Source organism: Corvus brachyrhynchos, unplaced genomic scaffold (genome assembly GCF_000691975.1).
Source record: "Corvus brachyrhynchos isolate BGI_N302 unplaced genomic scaffold, ASM69197v1 scaffold209, whole genome shotgun sequence".
In the NCBI taxonomy this organism is placed as follows: domain Eukaryota; kingdom Metazoa; phylum Chordata; class Aves; order Passeriformes; family Corvidae; genus Corvus; species Corvus brachyrhynchos.
Window position 1 is genome coordinate 2,064,153 of NW_008246056.1, and position 24,567 is coordinate 2,088,719.

The 24,567-nt window shown below is 43.0% G+C and overlaps 1 protein-coding gene across 1 annotated transcript; it reads left to right on the forward strand.

The window, feature by feature from the left end:
• The first annotated feature begins 2,466 nt into the window (after positions 1-2,466).
• On the forward strand, positions 2,467-21,206 carry STK38L (serine/threonine kinase 38 like). The gene is made up of 13 exons (XM_017745822.1): positions 2,467-2,611; positions 4,371-4,422; positions 5,686-5,808; positions 6,349-6,432; positions 8,069-8,192; positions 8,752-8,906; positions 9,798-9,900; positions 10,515-10,576; positions 12,097-12,214; positions 12,381-12,504; positions 14,836-14,931; positions 15,817-15,908; positions 17,078-21,206. The coding sequence occupies exons 1-13, from the start codon at positions 2,478-2,480 to the stop codon at positions 17,203-17,205; spliced, it is 1,395 nt and encodes a 464-aa protein (XP_017601311.1). The 5' UTR covers positions 2,467-2,477; the 3' UTR covers positions 17,206-21,206.
• Positions 21,207-24,567: the final 3,361 nt, after the last annotated feature.

Here is a 24,567-nt window from a genome sequence, read left to right on the forward strand (position 1 = left end):
TGGCAGAGCTAACTGGGGACACTCATCTGTATTTCCCTCCTGTGAAGCACATGAGGGTCAGTCCTGCTGTTCATAGTGTGGGGTGCCAGTGCTGGCATTGGGATCTCCTTTTTACAAGTTTAACAAAGCCCAGTGACATGGATTTGCTGTCTGGCAGTGCCTGCACTTGTGAGTGTAGAGCATGGGGAAAACAAATGAACAGGAAATCAAGTTGCAGTGTTGTTTTATCCTACCAGGAATACAAGACGTGCAAAAGAGAAATATCCGGTGCGAGAGCGTGCCCGCTATGCCTTAAGTAAAGGTTAATCCATTTCAAGCCTGGGTTAATGCTGCTCTATCCTGATGTTCCAAAACGATCAGAAGGAAGGTTTTTACTCTGTTAGGTCATTTCTTGAAATAGCTTAGTCACAGATGCCAGCGTGTGGTCAGCAGTTGCTCTGTTTGATTTGCTCTTACCAACTTTTTTGTATTTATCTTTTCCCACCTATTGAGGGAAAAAATGTAAAATTGTACAATAAACACAACAGTGAGACCAGTGCTAAGTTCTCAGGTTTTGGAGATGTGTCCAGCATGGGGGATGTCTCTGTGTGAAGAATAGAACTGCCTACTTTTTAGTAAACACTACTCAGAATTGACAGATCTCATCTTTCTTTAGTAGAAAACTGAAGGGGATAAAAAATTGATTAAAAAATAGAAATATTGGCATCACTTTGAAGCAGCTGTAGTGCTATTAAAACCTCTTTGTGCCTTTATGGAGAGACATATTTTTAATTCTCAGAATTCTGGTGTCTTGTGCACTTCCAAATAAACAGCTAAAATAATATCTACATGATGCTATAAAACGCCTTTATTTGGGACACAGCAGCTGCGTTTCTGGCAACAAATATCCTATTGTCACATCAGATGCCATGAAAAATCCACAGGGTAAAATCCCACCCTCTGAGTGCAGCAGGCAGAATCAAAACAAAGAGCCTGGAGCAGAGTTCAGCGATCCTCCTGCCCCAGTGTGGAGGTGCGAGTTTTCTTCTGTATGAAACTCCTAATCAGTTTGCCTTAAAAGCCGTTAGTATCTGCTTAAATTAAGCCTAATTCGGGATTTGTCTTCTGCACAATCCCCTGGTGAAATAGAAGGATTAAGTAAATAATAAAAAGGAAGCCCAGTGCCTGAAGGGAGCCCACAGGAAAGATGGAGAGAGACTCTTGACAAGGGCCTGGAGTGACAGGACAGGGGACAATGGCTTCACACTGACAGAGAGGGGGTTTAGATTGGATATGAGGAAGAAATTCTTTACTCTGGAGTGGTGAGACCCTGGCACAGGTTGCCCAGAGAAGCTGTGGCTGCCCCTGGATCCCTGGCAGTGTCCAAGGCCAGGCTGGATGGGGCTCTGAGCAAGCTGGGATAGTGGAAAGTGTCCCTGCCCATGGCAGGGGATGGAACAAGATATTTGAGGTCCCTTCCAACCCAGGCCATTCCATGGTTCTGTGATGTGTACTTCTGTGTAATTTTCCAAAACTAACCTCTAAACAACCTGACCAAATGAGATTGGGGCTGAGATGCTGCTCTTCGTGCTTTTCTTCCACGAGGCTCTGCTAAAGTGCCTCAGCCCACTTCCAGGCAGGGCATGAATCTTAGAACAAACTGTGCTGGTTTTTGGTTTTTTTTAATCTCCCCTGGCTTTCCTGGATCAGCTGCAGGGCACTCGGAGCTGCCCTGAGATGTCTTTTTCCAACATTAAAAAGTGTTGTTCTAGTACATCCAAATTCTTTGGGTTCAGGATGAAAGCTCTCAAGGAGAGCAGACTTTCTTCTTTCTTCTTTCTTTCTTCTTTCTTCCCAGTTTTTAGGTGCCCAGTGACCATGTACCTTAAGCCAAAAGTACCACCTGGACAGATGTAGTTTTGTGGAGCAGCTTTAAAATTCAAATATATTTGATGGTTATCTTTATCCTTGAAATAACTTTTCCTCTGGACTGGGGTTAGGGATTTGGTCCATTCACTGTCTCATTTTATCCCATCCTTTTTTTTAGCATCAAGAATTTTTGGAGTTTGAAATTGTCATAGAGTTGTGACAAGTCCAGCTCTGGGAGCTGCCTGATCCTTCCCCCTCCTTCCCCTTTTCCTTTTCCCTCCCCCAGGCTGGGCCCAGGTCTGCCAGAGGGACCTTTTCCTTATTTGTGGACAAGCACAGCTGGGTGAGCTGCCCAGAGCATGCAGTGCTCTTTGCTATGATTCACTCTTTGTTTTGCCAACATGTTATTTTTTAGAGAGTGGGTAGCACATCCCCCTGCTATCTTGGGATAATTTTATAAGGCAAGTTTTAATGGAGTTTCTTATATCTAAAGAACAGTGCCTTTACTATGAATTCTGGAGTGCCTAAGAATTTGGAGCTGGAGGGTGGGAAAGAGGAATATATATTTTTTAAATTTTCTTTTTGAAGTGAGTAATGATTTGACCTGCTCTGTTTCAGTACATGTTACCATGGCGATGACTGCAGGGACTACAACATCCTTTCCCATGAGTAACCACACCCGGGAGCGAGTGACGGTGGCCAAACTCACGCTGGAGAACTTCTACAGCAACCTAATCATACAGCACGAGGAGAGGGAAACCAGGTACTGCCTCTGCTTCCTCTCACCCCTCTGCAGCTGTTCTTGGTGTTTGTTCAAGGGCACTTCAATCCACAGCAATGGGACAGCTCTGGGAAGTTTCTCTATATGTGGTGGCAGGGAGTGAATTCCTGGAGGGCACAGGCTGTCTTTGGAGGGACCTGTGAACATCCCAGTCCCTGAGTGATCAAGGACCTCCACGTCTGATGTTTTCATGCAATTTACCTCCTCAGAGTTACCTTGTAGAAACTGCTCTGTGCAGAGTCTTATTTTGCAGTACACGTGAGGTTTCCCCTTCCATGTGGGGTTGAGGACCTCTGATTCCTCTGCATGTGCCCCAGGGAATGAACTCTGCAGAGCTGCTGAGGGGTGGGACCTTGGTTTGGGGTAAGGCAGTGGCTTGTGGTGTCTGTTCCTGCTCTACACCATGGAGCTCATGCCAGGACTCCTAAACCCTGCAGGAGGGAGTGTATAGGAGATGGGGAACAGGACTGAGAGGTGTTTGATGGGGTGATGGGGCAAGGAAAGGAGGCAGAGAGCTGGTGTGGAAATCGGGGGAAGCAAAGAAATAAGGGGTTGATGCTGGAGGGTTTGAGAGGCTCTTGGGTGGGCAGGAAGACTTTTGGGAATAATGTAATCCTCATCTGTAAGTTCTGCTTGGGTGGTGCTGCCTGGTACTCCTTGCATGGGAGTATGTGATGGTCATCACCAGTCACCTTCTCCCAGCAGTGCCCAGTCCTGTCTCTGAGGTGGTTTAAGTGCCACTTGAATTAAGTGTCAAAGCACCAAGTGTTTGATTATAATGAATGTTGTGTTGGATTGTCATCATTGTGTGAAATTATCATTCCCCTGGTAATATGTTTTTAATTGAAGGGTTTTCAGTCAAGCAGCAGGGTTTCTCTCTTCATCATATTTAGTCATTATTCCATGTAATGGAGTTGCTTCTAGTTAGGAGAATAGACTGTCTATCAAGGGCCTTTAATTTAGAGGATCCTGCTGTACTTGCCAAAGTGCAGAGAGGCACCAGCAGCCTCCAAGCCTTTGAATTCTTGCCTGCTGCTGGGGGGTAACCAGCCTTCAGAAAGCTGCACCCTGGCAGCTATAAAGGAGCATCCTGTGGGTGGATAAAAAGGGGTCCTGCAGCCACACTGCCATGTGCTGACCACTGCCACCTGTGGGGTATTCCCAGGCTTTGCTCCCCACTCAGAGCCTCCCAGCCTGGCATGGCACCAGTGGAAGAGTTGGAGCTGTGAGCCCTGCCCTGGCCAGGACACTGGGAGGAGAGGTGGTGCATCCAGGGGAGTAGGGTTAGTTGGCATGGGAGGAAGGGGGGCAGGACCAGGTGTGTGACCAGGGGGAGGTGGTCACACAGAGGGGATGGAAGCTGGAGTGGACTGGGGTGTGGGAGATGGAGCTGAGATAGAAATGGTGAAAAAAACCCATTTTTATTGTAGTTTGTAATCCTAATTGATAAAAACAGCTTTAATTCAACAAGATGTAAACATTAAACATCCTTTTTCATGTATGTTTAATGCCTGATTCTGCAAATACATAAGCATGTGCTTAAATTTGCTTCTACATTTTCCACAGCTTTGTTCACAAATGAGTAACTGGGTGGAGTGGGGCTGTCTGCCTTCAGATTTCCATTTGAGGCAAATTCTTCAGTAACTGGAGTATGTGAAGCAAAGGTGTTGACTTGCTGTGGTGTTGTGTTTGGTTTTAATAAATAATAAAAGGTGCAATCCCCTATTTCTCCCCTTGGCAGACAGAAGAAGCTGGAAGTGGCTATGGAAGAGGAAGGCCTTGCAGATGAGGAGGTAAATACTGCTTTAAGTAACCTTACAAACTGCTTTGCTTTTGTCCCACTGCTTCAAATGGGCATTTGAGGAGCTCACAGAAACATCAGCCAGCATGACAGTAAGTTTTATTTTGTACATGAATGTTGCCCCTGTCAATAACCTGTTTATTAGGGAAGCTGGGAATATGCTTGACTGATACTTGCAAAGCTTTTCATGCTACCTGTAGTTCTTATAGCAACAGCAAGTATATAGCAAGCTTTTCAAATATTAAAATTGTTTGCTATTGTATTTGGCAAGAAAAAAAAATGTGGCATGTGGTTAGAAGTGGGTAGAAAGCAAAATGCTGCACCAATTTTTCTTGATGTAAACAGTAAACCGTCACACTTTTGCTCCGTTTGGACACAGATGAGGAGGGATCTCAGTCTGGTTGCCATCTCTCAGAACTTTGGTCAATAAGTTGCTTTTCTGAGGCCCATTAACACCATGCCTGTCTTCAGGATAGGCTGGGAAATAAGTAGGAAGAGTGTCTCAGTCCTTTTTGAATTTTTGTGACTGCTGTAACTAGTGGGAAGTGGGAAAATGAGTGTGGGTGTGTATTGCCATCTTGTGGCTTTAAGGGATGTTGTAATCCCGGCACAGAGTCTGGCAGGTGCCTGATCGAGGCTCCTCCTTAGCAGTCTCTGAGATCTCAGCATTTTTGGGAGCAGCGTTTGTCTTCTCTCAGGGTGAATCCCGGTGACATTTTCATCAGATGAAATATATGATGGAATTGGGACAGATTTTTCTTTCAGAATTGAGTGCCTGCCTGCCATAAACCAAATGGACTTTGTTGTAGATCTGTAACCAGGAGCTCTGCTGCTTGCTAAGCTCCTTGTTGCCTGTCATCACTCTTTTTGGTGGGGTACAAGTTTCAGCTTTTATTGATCCTTCATGCTGCCCAAAATGAAGAGTCCTTGTCTCAGGCAGTGACTTTGGCCTTGGGACTGATACACTGTGGACCAGTATGATAGTTTTTCTTCATTATTTTTCCTTTTTTTTTAATAACTAAGTAATAAAAATAAAATACCACCACCTACCAAGAAAAAAGGTGAAACTGTGCCTGAGGCTTCTATAGAAAAGACCATATTCGAGGATCATACTTGGAGAAATTCAGAAAGAAACGTAGAAGGAGAAGTTTTTCTCCTGTTGGGATTCCAGAGAAGAACTTCCCAGGAAGGGAGGGTGCATATCTTGACTCTCTACTGCCAAATGCTTGATGGATTCCTGTGTTTGTGTCCTCAGAAAAAGCTGCGCAGGTCACAGCACGCTCGCAAGGAAACGGAGTTCCTGCGGCTCAAGAGGACCAGGCTCGGCTTGGATGACTTCGAGTCTTTGAAAGTCATAGGAAGAGGAGCATTTGGGGAGGTTTGTGGCATTCTTGCTTGAACAGGAGATTGAAATGGGACCGACCACTGTAATGAAGCATTTTAATTCCAATTTAATGAATTGTTTTATTGCAGAACGGTATCTATTTGTGTCATTCTCCAAGCGTGATAAATGTAGTGATTAATCACATGCATTGATTTCCCAAGGCTTCTGGGAAGATGCTTAGTTTCCCATGGCTTCCCACACTGATGTTGCCCACATGGCCCTCTGAAATTACGGATTTGCAGTGGCACAGCTCCTCTTGATAAACCTCCTTTCTGCCCTGTGTAACATCAGTTATTTCTCCTCCTGAATTTTAACCTACACAGTCCAAGTTACCTGGAATTCACTGTGCCTGCTGACTTTTCCTCAAACAGTAACTGTTCCTCCCTAGTGTTAGTGTTGTACATGGTGCAGAATAATTCCTTTTTCAGTGTGTTTTTAATTTAACAAGAGACCTTTTCCATGCCTGGCAATTGGGAGCTGTCCAGTGGATTTCTGAGGCAGAGAAGACTGACTGGGCTCTCTCTCTCATTCAAGGTCCGCCTCGTTCAGAAGAAGGATACAGGTCACATTTATGCAATGAAGATACTGAGAAAAGCAGATATGCTGGAGAAAGAGCAGGTTTGTGATCTATAAGTCCCCTAAATTTCAAACTTACCCTGTCTAGAAAATATTTTCTACCTTTGAAAGCCCCTGTAATGGTCTGGCAGTCCAAAGGGTCTATGGCGTTGCTACCACAGCACAAAAGAAGCAGAAGTTAGGAAATAAGGTCATGTAACTGCATTTTAAAAAATACTTTATTTACAACCAATTTGCAATAGTGACAAAGATTTTATTTTTCTCCCCTTATCAACATGGAGCTGATAGTACTGAATCTGTAAAACTGCATTTCAAGGAAAATGCTTCTGGAAAAATAATCCTGTGCCAAAGTAAAAACAGAGGTATTTAATGCTTTCTGTTCAAGAAAGCCAGCAGAAATCACATTGTTCATCAGCTTTGTCTTCCTTGGATTTGCTTTATAGTTGGATCTAATCTTGTTGGGGGTTTATTTGCTTTGATTTTGTTTGGTTTGGTTTTTGCTTTTACTTTTTAGCTAACAATTCACTGTGAGGACACAGCAAGTACTTTAGCGCCACAAAGCAAAGAAATCAAGGGTGGGTGTCTCCATAGATAAAAGAGGACTTTTTTCATACTAGACCAAACTTTACCTATCATTTGCACATCATTTTCCTGCAGTAGTGGTACTTTTCATTTTCCTGGCACAGATTATTTTGTCTCCTGCAGCCCATGCCCTGAATTTAGGGAACCAGAGGAGCAGCATGGTGTGCAGAGCAGCCAGGATTTGTGTGGTGCTGCCCCCATTGCCGAACCTGATGTGGGAAGGAGTCTGAGCTTGTGCTCTACATTCAGTTTGGGACAGTGATCTTCCATGGAGAGTTTTTATCTGCTGGAATTTTCATTGCCTGGCTTGTTCCATGGAGAGCAAGAGGACACACACATAAAAAAAAGAAATCTAGTATTTTTTTTTCCAAGCGTGGCAGCACTGGGAGAAATCCTGGCTATTTTGAAGCAAAGTTTTCCTATTGTATTTTAGAGCTGCATTGAGGAGTGGAGGGTGGAAGGAAATACTTTCTAATGAGACTAAATAAAGGCAGATAAATCCCAGATGGAGTGTCTCCTGCAGAGGGAGAACCTTTGTCCCATGCAGCCTTGTGACAAGATTCGGGTAAAGATGTTCCTCACCAGCAGAACTGGGGCAGAGATGCAGAAGACTGTTTGCTGCTTTTCCTACAGCTGTCAAGAAATATTTTTCCATGCATATGTCTTTAATTTTTCCTCCAGGATGAGGGTACATTGTAGTGAAAACACACACGCCTCCTCCAATCTCCATTATTCTTAATTTCCAGCAAATTATGGGGTAGCAGCTTTCCATATATTTTCCAAAGCCTTAGCTGGAACCAGCATATCCTGAGCAAGGTCAGATATTCCTGAACTCACTTGCACTTTTTCCACCAGCTCTGTCAGTTCTTTCTAACAAACAGAACCATCTTAACAAGCTGTGCTTTGTGTTTCTAGAGAAACCCTAGGATCTAGTAAAAAAGAATGGAAAATATGAGCATGGAAAGAGCTAGGAAAATAGTTCCTTGGCTAAAGGTCATGAAAAGATGCGGTGGAGCTAAGAGTGTAATGTGATGTTCTTTGTTGAAATATTTCAATATTTGTCCTTTAATAATAATAATTTAAAAAAAAATTTTAGGTGGCCCATATCAGAGCAGAAAGAGATATTTTGGTTGAAGCGGATGGAGCGTGGGTAGTGAAAATGTTTTACAGCTTCCAGGATAAAAGGAACCTTTACCTGATCATGGAGTTCTTACCTGGAGGTAAGCTGGGTGCTGTGGCATCAGGTGATAGAGGTACTTCTTCCTTAGCTTTTGTTGGCAGCTTTATAAAATGTTAGAAACAAACATGCTGTATAATTTGTGAAAATAAAAACGTTAACATGCTTTTAAGTGAAGTTCCAGTCATGTGACCATTCCTGATTTTTAGGAGAAGGAAAAAGGTTGTGAAGTGGTATTAAATAGACTTGAATTAAATAATTAATCTAATAGAAATTTCTGCTTTTTACAGCTGAAGCTATTAACAGTAAAATCGAAACAAAAGCCCTTGTTCAAACAGTTTGTGCAGTAAATTTAACGTGTGTAAAAATCAACTCTATTTTCCTGGGCTATTCAATTAAAATTCCTGTTTAGGATTTTCAACTAAAAAAGTAAGTTGGGTTTGTAGGTCCTTGCAGTAATAGTTTTATAATTAGTAACTATAAGGCTAGTTACAAGGTTAAATTTGGATTCTACTGGGGTTTCTTATAGTCTTGTGATTCACATCAGGCTTGTGATTTAAAATGTTCTGATCCCTAAGCTGTATTTTCTTCTCTTTGATGAGGTGACATGATGACCTTACTAATGAAGAAGGACACTCTATCAGAGGAGGAGACCCAGTTTTACATTTCTGAGACAGTGCTGGCCATCGATGCCATTCACCAGCTGGGATTTATCCACAGGGACATCAAGCCAGACAACCTCCTGCTGGATGCCAAGGCATGTACTGGGCTCACCAACTGCTGGTGCTTCCAAGATCTCAGGCTGCACATCCTGCTGCTGAGCAGTGGGAGCCACCGGTGCCACCCCAGAGATTTAAACTGGCTGGAGGGAAGGCAGGGAATGGCCACTGTGTTTTCCTTGGAGAACACCAATATGCTTAAACAAAGCCAAATCCTACTGAAAAGCCTTTTAACTATTTAAGGCAAGGCTTTTAAGGGAGAAAACCTACTCAGGGTGACCAGATGCTCATATTCATACACATTAAAAGGTGATACTCTTCCTTTCATGCATCTTGAAGTAGCTATGGACAATTCAGACAATGCTAAATGTTCAATTTCTACAGTTACATTTATTTAATCACCCACTCACCTGTGGAAACTCCCTCAGTTAGACTGACCATTCTGGCCATGAAATGCACTCAGTAAGCATCACAGAATCATGGAATTATCTAGGTTGGAAAAGGTCTTTAAGATGATGGAGGCCAGGCATTATCACAGCATGCACAGGTCTGTCAGGTTTGATGGGTTCTATCTAGCACTGATGTCTGGGAACCTGATTAAAGCCAAGGTTACCATCAAAACAAAGCAAAGGAATTTTGTCCTGGAGGCTTTCTCAGTCGAAGTGGTGTCCAGCTCAAAACAAAAGCAGGCAAAGTAGCTGCCCTCAGCTGTTGGGAAATTGTCGGTATCACCATTCCTGGGAGGCCACAGCCTGCTGAAGAGAAAACAGACCCTTCCAGAACAGCAAGGTTCAGTCATTGCTTCTCTGCTTGTCCTGTGCCTGTCCATCATGGCCTGAGAGGGCATGTGCAGTGATTAAAAGTCTTTTTTTCCAAGCACTACCTATCTAAATAAGGGTTTCACATTCTCTGATGACTTTTTTTTTTAGGGTCATGTAAAGCTGTCTGATTTTGGGCTCTGCACAGGTTTAAAGAAAGCCCACAGAACAGAGTTCTACAGGAACCTCACACACAACCCACCAAGTGACTTCTGTGAGTATGAGCTGTCCTAGTTTAACATGTAAATGGTTTTGAGCTGCAGCTGTACATTGTACCTGTGTTTCTGCTGGGATAAGCAAGATGGGGCAGGCAGATTGCATTTAATTGGAAAACTGGAAATGCTTGTTCCCTGGGACATGGGAGCATTTCACAGGCAAGAAATTATGATTTCTGCAGTAATCATGCATTTTTGCACGTTCATACACAGATATGAATGCACATAATGTAATGTATCTATATTTTAATGTGTTTTTCATAGTGCTAGTGAAGTTACAGAACTGCTCTTTCAGGAGGGACATGGGTTTCATGTGCCAAAAGACTGAAGTCAGTGACTTCAGTCTCATGAATCTTTTCAGAAGCTGATCTAAAAATTTTAGCAAGTTCCAATTTAGAATTGCTGATGAGGTGTCCTACTTACATGAGTTTCAGCTGTGCATTGGACAGTAGTTGTTCTCATGTTCCCATTTTCAGTTATAATCAAGTATTTCTTTCCAGACTAAAGGATTCTAAATATACAAAATAGTTATTTAAAACTGGAACCCTATAAATGTTTTTTCTCTTCATTCTCACAAATGCAATTGTTATTTAATAACTATTTTGTAAATTAGCATTTCAGAATATGAACTCAAAGAGGAAAGCAGAAACATGGAAGAAGAACAGGCGACAGCTGGTGAGTTAATTAAATAATGTATAATTTTTGTTTTGCTTTTAAACTATTTACACAAAATGTTAAACTAAAACTCGGTGCTAGTGTTCCTGGTTCTTAAAACCTGCAAGGCCCTCATATGTCACTCTCTACAAGCTCCCAAAATCACAAATAACTCAAAAGAAGGGGGTCCAGGTTGGAATAGCAAGACCCTGCTCTTCTCTATGCCTTTGTTTCCTTGTGAGCACGTGGCCCAAGACCTCAGGTGTCAGCAGCCACGTGGCCAAGGTATGTCTGGAGCTCTCTGCAGCACTGACCTGGTGTGGGCAATGTGGACTCCTGGCTCTGATTCCTGCAGCTTGGTCACAAGCAGATGTGTGGCTGCGGGATTCCTTTCTAGAGAATTGTGGGGAATTCCCATTCTGCTCAATGGGAACGTGGTGGAAAGGCTGTGGGAGGGTGTTGGCACTGGAGTGCTCCAGCCTGGGTTTGTGATGAGGAGTGGTCACGTAATAGGGGAAGTTGTGGCATGAAGTGAACCAAAGCAAAGTGTCTGTCAGCCATGGGATTTCAGACTTTCATCCCTGCCCATGATTTTCACCAAAAAAACCTCAGCTGTCAAATTTTGGAACCTTTTATTTTTCCACACTCTTTTTAAAAAGTCATCTACTGCAGTATTCCTAAAAACCTTCAGGGTTGTCTCTTCTTTCCTCATGAGACATGAGATTACATTGCAACCACCACACTGCCTCATGGGGCTGTATTTCACAGCCTTATTCCAGCCTGGAATTAGATCCCTGAAAAGACACTTTCTCAAGTCCAGTGAAGGCTGATGTGGCAGAACTGTGTGGTGAAGAACAGTCCCACAGAGACAGTGAAAGGCCAGAATGACAATTTGCATCAACACTGTTGGAAAAGGAGCCACGTTTTCACTTTTCCGTTGGTTCAATCCTAAATGTCTCGGGTCTGTTCAATCCAACAAAGTGTTTCTTTATGGTCAGACAAATGAAAGTAAAGTATTTTTGTGGGAAAACTGCTTTTGGAGGATTTTTTTGGTCTTGAGGGGTTTTTTTTGTCAGGTTTTGTTTTTTTTTCTCTCCCTCCTGCCCCATGGAAGATTTTTCACCAGTTAAGAGAAATTCCCAATACCCAGCTTGTGTATCGTGTGTGTCACACCTGGGAATCTACCACTGATTATGCCTTTAAAAGTAAACAAAGACCACAACAATAGAACTTCTTGGGTATTTTTGTAAAGCAGCTACCTGAAACTTTAGCTAAGAGGACCTTCTGATATTGCAGTTGCAATATTCTATGGTTTCATCACGTTAAAGAGGATGATTTCCATTTATTTTCGAGGTTCTCTCTGTTTATTATAAAAGAATTATAAAAGAATAATATTATTGGGATTTTAGTTCCTGTGAATTCTCTAATTAATTCTTGCTCACCTAAACAGCAAGATCCTGTATGTGAATCCCCAGGAAAAGGTATTGCAAAGTGTAAACCCACAGTATTTATCTTTTAAAGAGATTATACTTGTTTTCCAGGCATATTCTACTGTTGGAACCCCAGACTATATTGCTCCAGAAGTGTTTATGCAGACTGGGTACAACAAGCTGTGTGACTGGTGGTCCTTGGGAGTGATTATGTATGAAATGCTAATAGGTATGTGAAAAACCCCAGCTTAAGAGTTGTTCAAAGGTAACAGGGTCCATTTGTTAGAAGAGAAAACCTCTGGCTAATATTTGTTAGGTTTGGGAGCCCCAGTGACAAAAGCAGAGGTCACTGCTCTTCTGGGAAAAGTTTATGAATTTTTTATTTGTTTGTGCAGGGTATCCACCTTTCTGCTCAGAAACGCCACAAGAGACTTACAGGAAAGTTATGAACTGGAAAGAAACGTTGGTATTTCCTCCAGAGGTGCCCATTTCAGAGAAAGCAAAGGATTTAATTCTAAGGTCAGTAAGAAAAACCCAATTCTGGCCTCTTGCCCAGCCAGGGTCCTCTTCCATCGGGGTAAATTCCTGTTCTGTGTGAAGGAAGCTTTATGTTGGAGGGAAGGCTGGTTTCTTCTGTCACCATCCTTGATGGATTTTTTTAAGTCTTTTTCTCTTTGCCATTTGTTTAACATGAAGAAATAAGCTGGAATGATCTTGATTTGTACCATGGTATAAGGAGAAAGAGAGCAGACCAAAAATAAAGTGATTAACACAGAATTTTTCTCTTCTCAAAGGGGGCAAGAAAATAACCACTCACCAGCATTTAATGCACTGAACAGAAATCTTTGGATGTTTTGGATTTACTCATTTCTTTCAAAATCCCAGTTTTTAATTTGCATTGAGGTTTTTGTGAGGGTTTTGGTGCCAAGGTCAGGCAGAAATGCTCTCTTGTCCTGGGAGGGTTTAGGGGGCACACTGGTTTTGGGTTTGATATTTTTTCCTTTTTTTCCTTTTCAAAGCTGATGTTATAGCCTTATACAGTTTTGTTACAGGCAAAAAGGGGAATGCTTCACAAAACTAGAATTTATTATTAGTTCAAGCAGTGCTCCAGTAACCTACAAAAACATAACAAATACAAGAAACAGTTACCCTGCCTCCAGTTAGTGATACTAACTGCTCAAATAATTCAATTGTTGCTAACCCTCATGAATAAGTTTGTGTAAAACAGTTATATTGCATTTTCGGTGTCTATTTCTCTAGTGTTCTGCTCAACCTTCCTTGTCAGCATCCCAAGTTCTCTGCTGCACAGAGTACAGCATTACTGCTGAGTATTTCTTCTTCCTCAATCCTGGCTGTGTTTGGGGAATTTTTAGAGATTTCAGTGTATTTGTTAGCATGTCTTGCTCATGCATCTACTTACGTGGCTACTTGAATTTATCAGTTTGTCTCCACAAGGAGAAGGGTTAAAATTGGGGCAAAACATCTTAGTTATAGGTAATCTACTAAAATGAGGTCAAAACAGGTTGGACAACAACCACCTGGGCATTTTGGGTACTTTGTCCATTACAGCTTGTACAAGTTGGACAATGTGTGTTTTGGCTTAAAGGGAGATGCAGACAAAGTTAAAGGTATTTGTTATGGATACAGATAAATCCAAACTAAAATAAGCTCAGGTTCAGACAGAGCCTGACAAATCCTGTGGCTGCTCTGGCTGGGTGTTGTTACAGGGTTTGAGGTCTGCTGTTAGTCCTTGGGCACCACCCAGCCTACTGGGCTGCAATACAAATACAGGCAGGTTTTCTTCCCCAGTGACACCCAACTACAAGCAAAAGAACTTTAATTTATCATTGGAGACAGTTTATAGCCTAACCTGCTGTGCTACACATGCAGAAGATGGCTGGGATTTAATGAATTTCTGAGCAAATGCTGGTATTCCCATCTCCTGGCTGAGATACTTGAGAGGCTTTTCCAGCCAGTTCAGCATCAGTCCAGAGGAGAAGGGTCAGCCTCTGCTGTTCCCTGGAACAAATCCCTGAGGTCACTGAGTTGCTGTCAGAGAGCTTCCACCTCCCTATTTTCGTTCTTTAGGACTTTAGGCTTTTCCTGTCTGGCCTGCTCGAACAGGTAACAGTCCCCCTCTCACCAATCCTGTCTCTGTCTCCAATTTCACCTTTTTCTTCCTGCTATTTCACGGCTGCTTCTCATAAACTGACCATTTCTTCTGGGGTCTGAGCTGAGGTTGTGCAGCAGGGCTGTATCAGAACAGGCCCCCGGGTCTTTGCACCACCTGCACCTCTGAGGAGAGGGAAGGGGGAGAATAGGGCCATGGCATGTTCCCCGGGTCTTTGCACCACCTGCACCTCTGAGAGGGAAGGGGGAGAATAGGGCCATGGCATGTTTGGAATGGGCTGGCTCACTGGGATCCAAAATATGGCAACAGAGAGCAGTCCTGATTTATTAAGTACATCCATTCTTCTTTGTTTTACTTTGAAACATGGATGTTTAAGTAGTTGAGAACATGCAGAGGAGTTCTCAGTGGTAAGGATTTAAGCCTCCATTCCAAACTGATCTTACTAGAACATGCAGCAACTTTTCACAAACCTGGAAAATGGGGATGCAGCAGTTTAGAAAAGGTGTTAGTCATTGGCATCATCAAAGCTTTTTGTTTTGGGATTTAACAATGTTCTGCTTCTGGTATTTCCCTTCTCTCCTAGATGCAATGGGCTGCTTTGAGGTTACCCCAAGTGGTGGGGAACAATTGAAAGAACTTCTTGAAATTCTTGAGACTGGATACTGTTGCTTCTGTCTGAATTCATCATAACATTCCCTTTGTTTTTTCTCCTTTTCCAGGTTTTGTATCGACTCAGAAAATAGAATTGGTAGCAATGGAGTAGAGGAAATAAAAAGTCATCCATTTTTTGAAGGAGTAGACTGGGGACATATCAGGTACGTATATACACACGTTTTACAGGGAGAATAAAAGCCATGAAAGCAAGAATTTCATGAAATACGATGTCAAAGACAATTATTTCCAATTTATCTTTCATTTTGAAAGGCAGCTACTTGCAGTAGGTGGGTGACACTGAAGGTTTTCAGGCCTTGCTGACATTCATAGAAATGATCCGAGTTTAACTGTCTTGAGATACCTCAGATTGCTCCAGACTGCCCAGAACATAAAGAAATTGTTGTAGGGTGGCTGTGGATTTAATTGTAAGTGTAGTAATTAGAACTGTGATGAGTTTACAGGTGTAATTCACTGCCTTTCCCACAGTGCTCTGTCCCAGTGTGAATGTTTTGGGGGGACAGATTCCTTGGGCAGTTTCAAAAGCCACCTTAAAAGGGCTCCCTGACTGTGGAGCTGCTAAAGCAGAGCCAGTGTGGATTGGGAGAGAGATGCTGAGTGTCACAAGGAGGAGCTGCAGTCCAAAGGTTTTGGATGAGGTCCAGGCTGATGAGCATTGGAATTATAAAGCTCTGGCTGCAAGTGCAATCCTGCTGGGCTGTGTTTGTGAAACAGAGTAATCACAATGGTGGCTGGTGACAACATCGCGGTGATGGCTGTGTGGCAGATAAGTGTGGAATGTTCTCTCCCTTAATGGGAAAATGATGTTTGCCCCAAGCCTGCCAGGAAGACACCAATAGGAACAGGGAACCAAACAATCTCCCCATGGTGTCAGCAAACAGCAGAGTCAGATTCATCTGTGATGCACTCAGTGGAACCCTTGTGCTCTGCATTAAAGGAAGTTGTAAGTGTAAAAAGCTAAGTTAAAGCTGGAACTTAATGTCTCATTTCCCAATATTCACTCTTCTGGCATTTATCTTTATTTGCAGGGAAAGACCAGCTGCAATCCCTATAGAAATCAAGAGTATTGATGATACTTCCAACTTTGATGAATTTCCTGAATCAGACATTTTACAGCCAGGTGAGACTGCCATTGTAAATTCCAAATTTCCATCTGGGACATGCCAGAATACTCCACAGATACCTTTGTTGTTGTTTATATTCATTTTTCTGATGCCCTCATCAAGTTAGTCTCTAGATCAAGTCTCTATGTTTTCTTTGAAATATGAGTGTAAACCTGTGATCTCTCATAGCTGCAAAGCCCAGAGATTTTAAGAGTCAAAGCCATTGGTAAAAACAGTTTGCACAGGTAGTGAGCACAGAAAGCAGTGGAGTTTTCTGCCAGGCTGTCTGTCTAACCAGATTCTGGTAAAACATCATGCACTGATTTGCTTTTCATCTTCAATGACTTTCGAGGTTTGTGCCAAACATAATTGTTGAGATACTGTGGGTGAGAATTTTCAGACAGTTGATTACCTAACACAGTAATTCATGAACCTGAGTGGCTCTGTAAATCACTTCAGGGGTTTTTTTAAATTGTTGATTTCTCTTGGCAAGTTGTAGGAAATTTTCATATGTAAAGGGCTTGGTTCTCTGACATACAAACAGTCCCAGGTCGCATTGTTTCAGTTACTTGAAGACTGGCAGATGTTTAACAGTGATTAATTGCTGTCTGCTAAGTGTAGTTGTGTTACCAGCCATAAGAATTATCCAAAAGCTGTTGGTTATTTCTTTTCTGAAATGGCTTTTATGTAATGGTGAGGAAGTTTGTCCTTTTGGTGCAAAGCAACTCATCTCCAGTGCCTAAGCTGGTTAAGCCCATATTTGCATAATGCCAAGAACATCTGTATTATCTTGGCATTTCAGACCCACTGAAAACAGTACTGTACATGTAGATAAAAATCAGAACATCAGAAATGTCAAGGGGTTTGTAATTGTGTATTCTATGGGTGTGTTAGGGGCTTCTGTCAAGGTATGGAAGCCTGATAAAGTGTGTAGATGTAATGAAAAAGAAAGCAAAACAACCCCCCCTACCCCCACCTTTTTCTGCTTCAGAGTTCTATCCTGAAATTGTAACTCAGACCATTGACAAAAGGCAACTGACCTGATTAGAAACACGATTTCTTCCAGGAGTTTCTGCTGACTAAGGAAATACGAGCTCAGAGCTGTTTAGCTCTGTGAAAAGTCCTCTCAGAAGCAGCCTGGGTTTAACTGTTTTAATGTGTGTTTGCTTTTGTTTCTGAATTCTAGTGCCAAACGCGACGGAACCTGACTACAAGTCCAAAGACTGGGTTTTCCTCAATTACACCTACAAGAGGTTTGAAGGGCTCACCCAGCGTGGCTCCATCCCTTCCTACATGAAAGCTGGGAAGTTGTGAAACAGAACACAACCCCCCAAAGGAAATTGCAAACACAAACCTCAGGTAGCTGCATCACCAGGCCCACTTGGCATTAGTTATCAACACATCGACTCTGGTGCGCATCGATTTCACACAGAAATTCTACAGGATTAGGATTTCTAAGACTACTACAGGAATTAGTTGGCAGTGCCAGCTGGCTTTTTTTTTTTCTTTTTTTTTTCTTTCCTTTCTTTTTTTTTTTTTAATATTTGAATATTTTTGTTAACTTTATTATACAAAGGTACTGGAATAAAAGGAACGTGCATCCCTTTTCCTGCACTGCCTACGTGTGGATAACGGTTAATTATGCCTCTCTGTACTGTGGCTTTGTTTGTACTGTAAACCATCTAATCCACCCAGGAGGGAAACATATCATTTGATTGTTGTACTGCTCACCTGGTGGGGGTTAGATATGCAGTATAAAAAAACTGTCCACATTTGCAAACCTCTCTGAGCAGTTGCTCAGGGGTGTTCCATTTGTGGTCTGCAGATCCCCCGTGACTGTAGCACATGGAATTATTTTAAATAGCAGTGTCCTCTGGGCCTCCTTGTGTCCTGTGTGCCCTCTCTTGCCCCCAGTGCAGGATTTTACCAGCCCTTTATCGTCATCCCTTTTGTCCCTTTTCCCACAGTGTGTGGCAGTGAGGCAGTCCCTGTGATCTGTTTAGTGGTTTTTCTGCTTTAAATGATAGTTGGCAGTATTGCTGTTTGAGGTGATGATGCCTGCTGGTAATTTCAGAAGAAAAAAGGAATCTGAATAAAAATTATCAGTATTTTTAGCAGAAGGGAAACATTCTGATACGAAGTTTTGAGGAGATGGCAGAGCTAAAAAAACCATTCCTTCCTCTGCTCTAAAGCAGATAATCTTTGAGCTGCTCATAATTCAAACATCCTCTTTTCTCTCTGCAAAATGTGTTCTAGAGCAGTGATCAGATTGGTGCTTTTTGGTTTTTTTCCTCCCTGAGCAGCTGCAGGCAGAAGGGATCCTGCTCTAACCTCTTCTCTCCGGAACAGCAGCCTCTGCTCACGTAGAGGAAACGGAGTGTCCCACTAGACTCAGACTCTCCAGTGGGCTCCTTTTCTTCCAGTATCTCCGCCTGGCATGGCCATGGGATTACAAGGGATCAGCTGAGCCTGCAGCCCAATTTCCAGGGACCACCTAAATGTTCTTGTGGCCAGTCTGCAGGATGGTGACAACCTGGCAGTTGAGCCAGGTCTCCTTCCCCTGGGCAGAGGAAACAGAAGCAGAAATACCTCCATGAAATACCTCCATGTGCAGGCTCTGCTTTTGTTCATCAGCCCAGCAGCAGTTCAGGACTGACTTGCACTCCCTGAACAGTTTGCAGTTATCTGGTCACTGGTGACTTTCTCTGCCTCACAGCTTTCTCACTCACAGCTTATCTGCAGGGCTTTGAATCTGTCACAGTACAGCAGAGATCTCTGCTGTCATTTTCTCGTCAAAAGAGCTGTACAGCAATGAACAATTCTCCAGCAGCTGAACAAGCAGAGTCACTGTTGCTGTCTCCCTCCTCTGAGCACCAGTGAAAGGCACCCTAAAACGTCTGCAGCCCCCTCCAAGTGGAGCACAGGATGTTTTGGCATACAGTAGGAAAGATTCCACTGGACAGGCTTTTGCAGCAATATGGAAGCTACTGTTATAAAGCTGTTAGAGAAATATTTATTGCTGTTAGGCACTGTGGTATCAGCTGTTCTGAATTATTTGTATGCTCTGAAAAACACAGTGGGATGTTCATCTGCTGCATAAGAGCCCATTTGCCTGCCAGATTTCTGTGCATCAGTGCCTGTGATGTGCAGGAAGTCTTCCCTGATCCAGCCAGGTTCCCTGATCCTGCCTTTCCTCCATGGTTTTGTTTCCCTTCAAGCATCTAATAACTGTTATTTATACCAAACAGTTTCAGTCTTCAGCTTCTCAAAGAGGAGTAGCCAGTGCCTCAGGGCTGTCCAGTGTTACACCAGAGCAAAGCTAAGCTGAACTTCTGCCTGAATGCTGGACTGAGGTGGGAACAGCTCCTTGATCTCCCAGGTTTGCTTCCCAGACTTTACACTAATTAACATCCCTGTACTGCTGCTGGGGCAAGGTCCTTAAAAATTCTCCAGTGTTGTTATTAGCCTTGTCAGTGTGGTGAGGCTCAACCTGTTGCCATCCAAAGGCTGTACAAAAACAATAACTCACTTAAATCCACCTTTCAGACATCGTTCTGCGAGTGCCCCAGCAGCTCCTGAGGCTTCTCAGGAAAGGAAATGCCTTTCCTAAGGCCTTGACTCCAAGACAGGGAAGCTCAGGCAGAAAAAAAATCCTGAGATGCAAACTTGGCCTCAAAAGACACTGCTATTCAAAACAATTTTCATTGGTTTTAATTTCCAGTCTCATCCATGGGGCACCGTGTGCACTGGAATTGGAATTCCTGCAAAAACCACCTTTCAGAAGAGCACAGTAACCCCATTAACGTGGCCTACAAAGAAGTCTTTGCTCAAACTTGTTGAGACAAGTTCAGTTTCATGGAAACTGCAAATGTGCAGTGATACTGGTGATTTTTTTTTCCTGTGGGGCTTAGGGGAGGGCAGAGAAATACACACTTAATTTAAAGCTATCTATTAAACAATTACGTCTGTACATACTCACTGGTTTACAAACTCGGGAAAAAGCTCAACCCTTCTATTTGCAACACTAAGGATAATACTCATTTAAAACTGCAGATGATTAATCATATCAGTGCTCACGTAGGAGCTATATCCATAAGGAAACAACAGCCTGCAGCCTATCTAGCATAAACTCCTGTATTGTGGTAGTTGACTTTTTAAAATTTTTTTGTAAACATAGCGTTATTTTAATCAGTAAGTCAAGTTAAACAATATTAACTACTGCTTTTAGGATGATAGGGGTTTTTTTTAAAGGTGAAACTGTGACACTGTAATGGATTAAAGAGAACAGCAGGTTAATCTACACTGGCTTTCAAAAAAAAAAAAAGGAAGTGCAACATATCTTTAGTTTTGTTATTTCTGTCTGATTCCTTTGGATGGTTGTGTGTTTTCCTTTGGCAGTGTTTGTCACTGTGCCATTTATTTTTCTTATTCTTGGAGTACCAAAGATCCTGAAATGGCTTGATGATTGCAACCATGTGAAAATTTATTTTCTGGAAGTATGTTTTGTTAAGCTTTTGTTAAAATGTGGAATTGTGTATGCAAATTGTTATCAGAGGTTTGCTGGGACATTTACCTATTCCAGCAGGGGAAACTTGAGTGCATCGATGGAAGTGGAGAGCCTGAATCCAAATTCTGGATCAGAATTCCCTGAAAGTGGGGAGGAAGCTTGGATTGGGAACTGCAGCTGAGCTTTCGCACTTCATTCCATCTCCAGTCAGCGTGAGTGAGTGGCCTTAGGTACAGGACATCAGCAGAGGTTGTCTTGTGTGCAGAAGGAGTTAAAAAAAAAATTGCCAGCATTCAGAAATCAAATCTTGTTGATACTGCATTTGCACTGTTCAATTTGCCTTGCTGGAGAGTTATAGAAGTGTTATTTTTATAGGTCAATTGTTCCCCACCTGAGCCGTTGGAGACAGTCTGGGATAAGGGCACCTGCTGGGGGGAGATCAGCTGGGGGCACCAGGAATGGGCACCAGGAATGGCACACAGCTCTGCTGTCAGCTCCTTCCCTAGGGCTGACATTCCTCCTGTGCCCAGCAAGCAGGGAATGCTGCAGCCTAGCCCAGGTAATGCTTAGGAAGTGCTCTCACTTTCTCAATAACAAGAGCAATTACAGGCGTTGTAACACACCGTACCTTGTCCTTTTACTGTTGGGATCTCACAGCAGCTCGTTCTTGGAGTCAAAATGGCAACTGCTATATTTTTCCTAGACTGTTTCATTAGTTGTGGTTGGGAAAGATACATAGAAGCATTATAAAAATTTATATGAGGCTTTTTACAGCATTTGAAAATAAAAGTAGCATTCTTTTTGTAAAGTCGCAGTTTTTGTTTCTTTCACCCCGGTGTACTGGATTTCTCTTCCAGAATGGGAGGCATCTAAGGAATTGAGATCCTATTTTGTGGATTCTCATCTTGAATTCCACGGACAATTAAACACCCCAGTGTTGTTACACTCAATCAGAAAGCAGAGAAAGCAAATACTGTTTGACTTGTCCCACCTGCAGTCACGTGAAGAAGCTACTTCTCAAATGGTTACTGATCTCCAGAGTCTTACCTTCCCCATAGGCTGTAATTTATCCAGGAAAGGCTTCCACAGGCACTTGTGTCCTTTGATCCACTATAGAAACCTTTCTGTCCTACTGTTCCACTTTCCCTGCCAAGTTCAGAGCGGCAGCAGCAGATTGCAGTGAAAATTGTATAAAAAAATGATCAGAGTGGAGCAGCTGAAGGCCAAGAGAAGTGAGTAGCCACTGCCTGGCCTTGTCTGGAGCCCTCCTGAGAAGAACAAGGGGCATCCCTCCTTCCAGTCCAGAATTCCTGCTCTCAGTAAAGGTAAAAATACAACAGAATTTTGCAAGTTCTGTTTAATGGGATCACCCTTTTCTTCCCTTAACTGTGCCTGATTGTATGGCAGAGCTACACATCATAAGGAAATACAAGTTTAGTTCTTTACCTCCTTGTGTTTCCAAATCAGGTATTCCTCAGAAAAAGCACTTGAATGGAAAATATGAAGGCTATGCCTTCAGCATGAGTAAATCTCTTTTAAAATGTGATCTTAATTTAGGGTTTATAAGACATACTGCAAACGTCTACATTTTTCATTTCTTTGTTCTTCTACAAAGTGTGCCTGGTACCTAAGCAAAGCAATTATGCTTTGGGCAATAAAAGGCTTTTTCTGACAATCTTCCTAAGGAAGGAGAAGGGGAGGAGTATCCAAACAGTCTGTCTTGGGAGTGAGGACGATAGTGGCTCCCAGCTCTGGACTAGGCAAGGATACATTTGTAGTTCGGGAAGTGCTTAATGTATTTGGTAATGAAGAAGGTTGTCAGGGGCTGGCCAGGGAGGTTTGGAGTCCCCATCCCTGGAGGTTTTTAAGGAAAGATTGGACGTGGCACTCAGTGCTCTGGTCTGGGTGACAAGGTGGGCATTGGTCACAAGTTGGACCCAAAAAATCTTGGAGGTCTTTTCCAACCTTCACGGTTCTGTGGTTCCATTTCTCTAAGGTAATGTGATTCATTACAGGTTTGAATTTTAAATGTCAGAGAGGTACTAAAATGCCTGTCCCACAGTTGGATTTCCCAAATGAAAATGGGTTCTAAAGGTGCATGCAGGCCCTGTCCCCTGTGAGCCACGCTGGGTTCAGCCATGCCAGGCTCTGCAGCATGGAATGCCTGCTCCTAAAAACCACCGGGTTCCAGGTGCATTGATACTGGGACAGCTGAAGGGAAAATTGGTGTGGCTGTCATGCACTGAACTGGCACCAGGGTTTGGACACTTCATCACTCAGGAACAGTGGGTGTGAGAGGAAATGAATCTTTCCAATGCAGAGAACTTATCCTGCTGCCTCCTGCTCCTCCTAGTGCCACTCCTTAGGTTATTGGAGCCCGTGGAGGTCCCTGTTCCCAGGGGAGACGGGGTGCACAGACTTCAACCTTCTCATGCTGAGGAGGGAATGAGTGCAGGTTTCTCCTTTCCCAACCAAGCCCCAGCTCTGCTAGGAACAGTTTGTTTCAGGTCTGAACTGACCCTCGGTGCCATATCTTGTTTCCGTACCAGCTGCTTTAATCTGTTTCTAGTGAGCCACCATCTGCTGCGGCTTCTCCCTCCTCCAGGAATATGTGCTGGCTCTCCATGCTGTCCCCAGGCAGTTCACTTCCACTGGCAGCAGCTCCTTCCCCTCCAGGTGCCTCTGCCCATCCTCCCCACTCCAAAGACAAAATCTTTGCCCTTGCCTCTACATTTCCTGCCCTTGGAATTGAATGATGAGAGGGCAGCTCATGAGCAGGGTAAGCTGTTGTGCAAAAGTGTAACCACAGCCCCTGCTCCACATCTTGCAAGAGAGACTGCAGCTACAGAGAGCAAGTGTTACAGACACATGGAGCTAACACCTTCCCTCCTTCCTTCCAGAGATGTGTGCAGGATCTGCCCCCCAGCATGGCTGTACAGGCTGGGAGATGGAGGTGATGGAGCTCCAACAGGAGGCAGATGCCAGGACATTCCCCCTGACCTCGTCTGTGCATGTGTGGCCGTGCACAAAACAGACTGGACACAGGAGCAGTGACTTACTGTGAGTGCAAAACTGCAACAGTTTTGGACACTTGGTTTCCCTAATTCTACTTCTGACTTCACTATACCTACTTAATACTAGTGAATGATCAGATAAGAACTGCAGTAACTTTTCTGGTCAGGACAGTGTGAAATCACTGGCAATCTAGACACACACGTCAGGATCTTCAGTCCAGCAGGCTTTCTTTGAGGTCTCATCCAACTCCCACTGATGTCAGCAGAAGATCCCTATCTAAAGCCCAAAGAAACCAGGAACAAGAATGGTCTTCAAAGCAAACTGGTTGCTGATGCCATGCTTTGGTGTTCCTTACAAATGAGACAAAAAGATCTCACTGTTTATACAACTCAGCTGGTTGAAAAGCAGGATGCGGAGAGGAGGCCTTTTGGCTTCAAATGCAGTGGTGTAAGAAACTTGCATGGCACTTCTGCTGTTAAACAGGACAATATCATCTGGTTTTTAATAAACAAAATCAAACTAATGCCTCGAGGAAACTTTGCAAAATGTACAATTTATTTAAATGCCATTTTTAGGTTCTCATTAGGCATTCAGAAATTACCAGTTTCTGCCAGGAACAAAAAGGCTGTTTCAAAACTGAAGATTACTTTGTTTTTAAATCAGAAGTGGCACCATCAAATTGAGAGACTGTGGGGTAAGAGATTTAGAAGCAAGTGAATTGTTTTGTGGGCACAAACTTTGCCAGCCTCGACTCCAAAATGAAGCAGGCACTTTGGAAAATGTTAATCCTTTTGACTGTCTTTAATTTTGTTAGAAGATCACACACTATATTATCATCCTGGTGGCTCCATTACTGAGATTAGAGAAGGAGAGCAAGTAGGATTTGGATGCTCTTCTCGAGTTAAACTTGTTTCATCATGCAAGGAGTTTGTCCAGATTCCCAGATATCCAAGGCCAGAGTATATCCCTATCACAGTCTGGTTGGATACTGCAGAACATAATCCTTGCTCCTGGTATTGTGCCAGCACAGCACAGTTCGTTGTTAGTGAAGCCTGAATTGGGGTTTTTTTGGTTGGGTTTTTTGGGGGGGTTTTGCTGGTTTTTTTGTTTGGTTTTTTTTTTGGTGGTTTTTTTTTTTTTTTTTTTGTGCTCTG

Excerpts from the sequence above, each read along its gene's own strand:
- STK38L (XM_017745822.1), top strand. The coding sequence starts at position 2,478 with ATGGCGATGACTGCAGGGACTACAACATCCTTTCCCATGAGTAACCAC. Across the intron at positions 12,215-12,380 it reads TATGTATGAAATGCTAATAG|GGTATCCACCTTTCTGCTCA; the intron begins GTATGTGAAAAA and ends TTGTTTGTGCAG. Across the intron at positions 14,932-15,816 it reads GTAGACTGGGGACATATCAG|GGAAAGACCAGCTGCAATCC; the intron begins GTACGTATATAC and ends CTTTATTTGCAG.